This window comes from Labeo rohita, chromosome 24, assembly GCF_022985175.1.
Source record: "Labeo rohita strain BAU-BD-2019 chromosome 24, IGBB_LRoh.1.0, whole genome shotgun sequence".
NCBI classification, from domain to species: Eukaryota; Metazoa; Chordata; class Actinopteri; order Cypriniformes; family Cyprinidae; genus Labeo; species Labeo rohita.
The window spans coordinates 13,854,359-13,862,523 of record NC_066892.1 but is presented as its reverse complement, the minus strand read 5'-3'; the positions used below and the strand labels follow the sequence as shown (position 1 = coordinate 13,862,523).

General features: G+C 40.4%; 1 protein-coding gene across 1 annotated transcript; it reads left to right on the top strand.

Moving 5' to 3' along the window:
- Positions 1 to 659: 659 nt before the first annotated feature.
- Positions 660 to 5,951, top strand: LOC127156029 (uncharacterized). The gene is made up of 8 exons (XM_051098712.1): positions 660 to 863; positions 943 to 1,096; positions 1,390 to 1,680; positions 1,766 to 1,804; positions 1,885 to 2,136; positions 2,476 to 2,580; positions 2,752 to 2,988; positions 4,599 to 5,951. The coding sequence occupies exons 2-8, from the start codon at positions 1,063 to 1,065 to the stop codon at positions 5,945 to 5,947; spliced, it is 2,307 nt and encodes a 768-aa protein (XP_050954669.1). The 5' UTR covers positions 660 to 863; positions 943 to 1,062; the 3' UTR covers positions 5,948 to 5,951.
- Positions 5,952 to 8,165: the final 2,214 nt, after the last annotated feature.

The following is an 8,165-nucleotide window of genomic DNA, read 5'->3' as shown; positions in this document are numbered from 1 at the left end:
AAACCAGCAAAGGACCAGCTTAAACCAGCAAAGGACCAGCATAAACCAGCAAAGGACCATCTTAAACCAGCAAAGGACCAGCATAAACCAGCAAAGGACCAGGTTAAACCAGCAAAGGACCAGCATAAACCAGCAAAGGACCATCTTAAACCAGCAAAGGACCAGCATAAACCAGCAAAGGACCAGCATAAACCAGCAAAGGACCATCTTAAACCAGCAAAGGACCAGCATAAACCAGCAAAGGACCATCTTAAACCAGCAAAGGACCAGCATAAACCAGCAAAGGACCATCTTAAACCAGCAAAGGACCAGCATAAACCAGCAAAGGACCAGGTTAAACCAGCAAAGGACCAGCTTAAACCAGCATCAAAACATACCTACCAGCATATGCTGTTTTTTTCACCAGGGTTGTAACAAGAAGCACAGGGCAAATATATACAACTTGTGTGACTGCAAAACCTCACACAACATGAATTCACATGTGTTCAGCCCCTGACCTCCAGCCCCTGCCCTCCAGCCCCTGCCACAATTTCGTTTGAGATCTTAACCATATGAAATTAAGAGTTTTTATTAGTTTCATTTTATAACTTACATAAGGTGGCGGACACAAGAGGTCACGCCCACATATTTAAATCACAGTTTCAGTCCTAAGAATTTAATCTCAAAATCAGAGTTTTCACTCAGACTGACTTTGATGGCCGAGAGAGTTAAGGTTTTAACATATGATTATCAAAATGAATCTTTCTTGACTCAGACGTGAAGCTTTCACCGGTAGCTCACCACTTCCAGGAAGTGGTACACTGAGGAACTGCTAAAGGCACTTAATAAGAAACTTGGCATTTAGCCGATACATAAAACTCAAAGTAAGTATATCATTTTTTACATTAAAAAACATTTTTGACGCCGAGCGACTTTTCTCATCGTCGATTCGCGCTTCTACAGACTCCTCGGGTCAGGATTTACATCAAGTGAACTGACGTCCCCTGAGATCTGAAGTGAAACGTTTGAATGAACGAGCCGTAGTTTGAAGATGAGTATTAATTACACCCATGTAATATTGTGATGGCATCCTCAACCGAGAGACCCCGCAATTCAGGTAAGTTTTATGTAGCTACACCTTTCAAATTCATCTATTTAGCTAGCTAGCTATCTGTCTGTACTCTCAGAGAAAAAGTGCAAAACCTTCTCTGTCAAATCATATTTATACTAGACATGTAATTTTTATTTAATTTACTGTTTAATTGGACTCATCTTTTAGTCCATATGGCCAAATTTACCCCTAACCTGATTCACTAGACAACTTATAATTTGAACTGACAGGAAACATTTGTAAAAATCAGTGATACTTGAGTGAAAAATGGCTCATCTTCACCCACTCTTTCCCTGTAGGAGCAGATGAGAAGCAAACTGTGAAGGCCCGGCTTTTGTCTTCACAGACGCTTCTGGTGGATGCTCTTTATAACCTGAGTCCTCTTCTAGACTGCGTTATATCTGAAGGGCTGGTTTCTAGAGAAAACCGGTATGAAATTGAAGCTGAGCGAACGCCACCTAACAAAGTCCGAAAACTTCTAGAGATTGTCGACGCTCAGATGGATGAAAGTGGTGCGTTGGGTTTCATGGAGTGTTTGAGAAAATGCAAGAATCATTACCCGCGTCTACGAACCTGGCTGACCTCAGAAGGTATGCTATCACTAAAGTTTCATTCTGTCTGAAAACATAAAATGCAGTAGTATGATGTAAATACTAATTTATTTTGCACTCTCAGATTACTCCCAACCAGCAAGCATTAATCAAGGTCCAGCAGGTAGGATGTAGCATTTTCACTTTTACATGATGTACATGTAAATGTCTCCCAGTCCTCACCATTGTCATGTCTCCATGCAGAACGTCAACTACAGGCCCAGTTTCATGTTCTGTGCTCACGCATGGGTTGTTCGGTGCTGCCGGTCTCTTGTGAACTCTTCTCCAGAGGCATTCTCACTCAGTTAGAGCTGGAGAAAATCCAAGCAATTCTCATCCCAACCCACCAAGCACAAACCCTGCTGTCCATCTGCCTGAAGAAAGGAGAAAAAGCATGCAAGAGCTTTTACGAAGCGCTACAAAATGAGGATGAGCAGCTAGCTGAGGAACTTAAGGGTCAGCACAACTTTTCTAGCAGAATCTATATTCTATTTCTATTCTATCTACTTGTTATATTCATTAAAAAAAAACCTTGACACTCCCTACTAACATTTTTTTTAGGATTCTTTGATGAACGAAGGGTTCAGTGAACAATGACTATTCAAAATGGAAAATTTGTAGCATTAAAAATGTTTTGTAAAATTAATTTTCTCTTTTTTTACCTTAAACTTTTTATGGTAGTCTGTCCAGTTTGCACAAAAATATTACCACAGAAAAGTAACAAACATCAGTTTTATCAGCTGGGAATTCAGCCACCTGTTATCAATTTTTCTTCACGATCTTCTCATTTTTTAGTCATTAGTTTGGTGGAAGAACTTAATAAAGAGCCTGAAGGCAGCATTGTGCCAATAGCAGTGGAGGAAACCAGAGGACACTTGGGGGCAGCTTTACCTCTGTCAGGTGATTCACATTTTTACATTATACTCATTTTGTTGAAAATATGAGAGAGATTGAAATATTAATGGCTGGTAAATTTGCTCAAAGCTAAAAAATTAATTTTGGTTTCCAAAATTAATCAAAGATCTAGGCTTGCGGTACTGATGTTGTCCTTGTTGATCTTGTTTCCATCAGGAGGCCTGCAGCAGGTCATGACTCGGCTGGGCTTGACTGTGGGAGATGAGATTAGGTTTAATGTCTGTGAGGTTGGAGTAGCAATAGGTTTGCCGCGTCGGACGGTCAGAGAGTACTTTCTGGAAGGGGTCGGCATTGAAGACTCAGCCCAGCTGGAGGCCCTGGTGTCCCTGTATATAGAGAAGACAAAAGACGCCGACAGGCTGCTGAGCAGAGTGGCAGAACTTAGCTCTCGGTGTAAGTGAAGGCCAGTCCATCTCAGGCTTAAGATCAGATTCTGTTTAATAAGTTAAATAAATCAAATATTTACACAAGTACAGTTGAAGTCAAAGGTTTACATACACCTTGCAGAATGTTAATTATTTTACCAAAATAAGAGGGATCATACAAAATGCATGTTATTTTTAATTTAGTACTGACCTGGATAAGATATTTCACATAGAAGACGTTTACATAGAGTCCACAAGAGAAATTAATAGTCAAATTTATAAAAATGACCCCGTTCAAAAGTTTACATACACTTGATTCTTAATACAGTGTTATCTGAATGATGTCTTTTTTTTTTAGTAATAGTTCTTTTTAAGTCCCTTGGTTGTCATGAACAGTCAAACTGCCTGCTGTTCTTCAGAAAAGTCCTTCAAGCTCTACAAATTCTTTGTTTTTCCAGCATTTTTGTGTAATTGAACCCTTTCCAAAAATGACTGTTCAAACACTCACTGATGATTCAGAAGGAAACACGATGCATTAAGTGAAAACCATTTGACTTTGAAGATAAGGGTAGATATAACATAACTTACAACAACATCTAGGGAACATGCAAGTTTCTTCTGTAGCTACTGAATGTCAGTACTAAATGAAAACAATATGATTTTTAGGCAAAATGAAAAAAAAGACATCTTCATTTTGTTCAAAAGTTTACACTCCCCTGCTCTTAATGCATTGTGTTTCCTTCTGGACCATCAGTGAGCATTTGAACCTTCTGTAATAGTTGAATAGGAGTCCCTCAGTGTAAAAAGTGTTCAAATACACAAAAATGCTGAAAAACCAAAGAATTTGTGGGACCTGAAAGATTTTTCTGAAGAACAGCAGGCAGTTTAACTGTTCAGTCACTAAACTGTTCATCACTAAGCAAAAAAATAATAAACACAGCTGTGAATCAATCAGGTAACAACACAGTATTAAGAATCAAGTGTATGTAAACTTTTGAACAGGGTTATTTTTATAAATTCAACTATTATTACCTCTTGTGGACTATATGTAAACATCTTTCATGTGAAAAATCTTATTCAGGTCAGTACTAAAAAAAAAACATGCATTTTGTATGATCCCTCTAACTTTGGTAAAATAATTAACATTTTGCAGATTCTGCAAGGTATACGTAAACTTTTGACCTCAACTGTATAATGTCAACCAATTTTAATTTTAAATAAATGCTCTTCATTTTTCAAAGAATCCTGAAAACTGTATCACAGATTTCACAAAATGTTAAGCAGCACAAATGTTTTTAACGTTTTTAATAAGAAGGAATATTTCTTGAGCACCAAATCGTCTTATTAGAATGATTTCTGAAGGATCATGTGACACTGAAGAGTGGGGTAATAAATGAAAATTCAGCTTTGCCATCACAAATAAATGACATTTTAAATTATATTAAACGTATAGTATAAACTTAAAGTATAAGCTTCAAAATATCTTTGAGTAATATCTTTTAAAAACAAAAAACAAAAAAATACTGTACCAATCCAACCAACAGTAGAAAAGAAATTGTGATTAAGATTTTACATTCACATCTATTCAAAGAAAATGATAAATGAAACCAACATGATGCATCTGGCTGTCATCTGTAGGGGTCCAGCTCTCAGAGAGAGGGTGTCTGCTGTTGAGACTGCTGCAAAAAGCCGAGACTCTTCTCCGCAGCGGTATCCACAGTCACCGGCACAGCTGGGACCACCTGCACGACCAGGACCACTTACGCAGCTGGGACCACCTGTGTCCTGATGACTGCACAGATCAGCGCACCGTGTGGGCCATCTTCAGCTTTCTAGTGTGGGACTGCATGGCAGAAGTCCTGGAGGAGCCAGAGGCAAAGCCTAGCGGAGGCATACTAGGCATGATCGAGCAGTTGAGCGCCAGTGGCAGAGTAGAGGCTGCTTTGCTCCAGGAAGTGGAGCAGTGCTGGACCGAAGGGGATGCTGAGAGTCTGCTACAGAGCGTGAGAGTCCTTGCTCAGGTGCTGAGAGACCTGCATCCCCTTCAGGAAGGCCTCCAGCTGTCCTCTTCAGTTGAAGGGTTGTTTTCTTGCAGGCCTAGCAGGCTACATCGGGTCACTTCCTTTCAAGGCGTCTCTGCGCGGGTCATCCGTAAAGCTCTGAGCAGCATGGTTCCATCATCTGCTGACCAGGACGCAAGTCTGCTCGCTAGGCAGTACATGGAGGCGTGCGTTCGCATTGCACGTCTTCTAGACGTCGTACAGTCCAAACAAAGCACCACTGACTTTTCTAATGCACCCATTGCTACGGTTATTCAACATGTGCGGTATGTCTTATCTAATTCTGCTTTTAACTCTGAAGCTTTTGACGCGGGAGTTCGACATCGCTTGATGTCCGTATTGGAGTTCAATCCTGTGCAGATAGGCTTGGGCTCTCTCATGCAGCTCCACCAGGAGACCCTATCCGAATTCCAAACGTACTTACAACTCGGCGAGCACCACAACTTCCAGTTCATTCTCGAATCGGTACGGATACTCGGTCTCGCAAAGCTGTTTTCCGTCAGCAGGGTTCACGGGCCTGTCGCCATCGATAATGGAGTGGAAGAGGTCATTCGTTTTATCACGTCAGAACCCACTTCGTTCCTGGTACGACTGCACTGCCTTTGCTATGAAGAAGGAAGGGGGCGCTTCAAGGTGTGCGCGCCACGGTGCGCATGTATGTATCTGCTCAAAGCAGAAGGGCTGCGCGACATGCAGTGGTGTGGTGGCAACATTCTGGCTGAGGTAGGTGGGAAAGTATGGGTCAGAGAAGGAGAAAGTGACGGCTGGGATGAGCTACAGGCGCTGGCTCAGAGACACTCCGCTCAGCTTAAGGATGAAGGATGCTGCTTCAAGGTCAAGACCTTGGGGTTGGAGTGCGAGGTCAAATTTATATACAGGAGTGGAAGGCTGTGGGCTTTGCCACATAGGGACTGTGAGGTTGATTAAAAAGCCAGGTATTTGACATGATGTTGCAGTAGTGCTGTCAAACGATTAATCACGATTATTGACATCCAAAATAAGTTTGTTTATGTAATATATGTGTGTCTACTGTGTATATTTATTATGTATATATAAATATGCACACATGCATGTATATATTTAAGAAAAATGTTTATATATTAAATATAGTAAATTATATGAATGTACAGTAAGTATATACACATGTAAATACTTTCAAAATATATACTGTATGAGTATTTATATATACATATAAATACAAACAGTATGCACACATATATTATGTAAACAAAACGTTTTATTTTGTATGTGATTAATTGCGATTAATCGTTTGACAGTGACTGCGCAATTGCACAAACTGAAATTTTGATTGAGATACGGCCAAGGGAGATACGTTTTACATTTGCATGAGGTGGTTTTTCAGGCAATGCAGACAAGGAACATATAACCTCATAACCTCAAAGAACCATAAACGTCATGCAGTATACATACCTACCAACATCCGTCGCCATGACTTATTGCGAGAGGAAGAAATTATGTATTATTTGCATAACATTGGTTAATGGAAACTCTGTCATTTCACAAGTTTTTTTCATTGACATAAAATATTCGAAAAAGCTTTGCGCAAATCTGTAATGGAAACGCAGCTAGTGTCATGCTGTACTTCATTTAAGAGTATTTGAACGTTTTTTTTTTCCCCAACATTTTTAGATTAATTTTTTATGAATAAAAATGGATTTATAGCTATGTAAGTGCAAAAAAAAAGTGAATTAAAAATCTGAAAAGCGCACTTTTTATCTGACAGTATTAAAAGTATGGAGCACCGCACATGACAGCATGCAGGAAATAATAAATAAAAATTGCATAAGTATTCATACCCTTAACTCAGTACTTAGCTGAAGCACGATTACAGCCTCAAGTCTTTTTGGGTATGATGCAACAAGCAATTATCTGCCATTTTTTGCCTCACTTCTTCACCTCTCAAGCTCTGACAGATTAGATGGGGGATGGCAGACATTTGCAGGTTTCTCCAGAAATATTTGATTACACTCAAGCCAAAGCTCTGGCTGGGGTACTTAAGGACATTCACTGCCCAGTCTGAGGTTCTGAATGCTCTGGACTGAGTTTTAATTAAAGCTCTAATATCTCAATATTTCCTTCTACTCTGACGAGTCCCTCAGTCCCTCCTACTGAAAAACAGCCCCACAGCATGAGGCTGCTACCTTCATACTCTGCTTTTGAGATGGTACACTGCAAGTTATGAGCAGTGCTTGGCTTCCTTCAAGCATGATGCTTCAAAACTGAGGATCATCAGACCAGAGAATCTTGTTTTCACAGTCTGAGGGTCCTTTAGGTGCTTTGTTGCAAATTCAAGTGGGCCATCTTTAGCTTTCTAGTGTAGGACTGCATGGCAGAGGTCCTGGAGGAGCCAGAGGCAAAGCCTTGCGGAGGCATACTAGGCATGATCGAGCAGCTGAGCGCCAGCAGCAGAGTAGAGGCCGCTTTGCTCCAGGAAGTGGAGCAGTGCTGGACCGAGGGGGATGCTGAGAGTCTGCTACAGAGCGTGAGAGTCCTCGCTCAGGTGCTGAGAGACCTCCATCCCAAGAGTGTTTTTGTGTCTTCACTAAGGAGAGGATTGAGTATGATCATGGAGCTCAACTAGAGTGAACAGTATAACCAAGGCCTACTCCATCAGTTGCTCAGTTTGGCCAGGAGGCCCCCTCTAGGAACAGTCCTAGATGTTCCAAACTTCTTCCATTATGGATAATGCAGGCTACATGCTTCTGTGAACCTTCAATGCAGTAGATTTTTTTCTAAACTCTTACCCAGATCTGTGCCTTGACACAATCGTGTCTCTGAGCTCTTCATGCAGTTATTTTGGCTTGGCTTTTGCTCTGATATGCATTTTCAGCTGTTAGACCTTTTCTGAGCGGTGTGTGCCTTTCCAAATAATGCTAATTCAAATAAATTTGCCACAGTTTAACTCCACTGAAAGTGCAGTAACATCTACAAGCGATATGAGTGCTCCTGAGCTCAATTTCAGGTGACCCAGAAAAAGGTATGAATACTTATGCAATGGAATAATTTCTTTTTTTTTTTTTTTTATAAATTTGCAAAGTTGGTACAAATCTGTTTTGTTATTGTTGTGTGGAGTGTAGATCGATGTGGAAAAAAGTAATTTAAAGCAGTTTAAAATAAGGAGCAA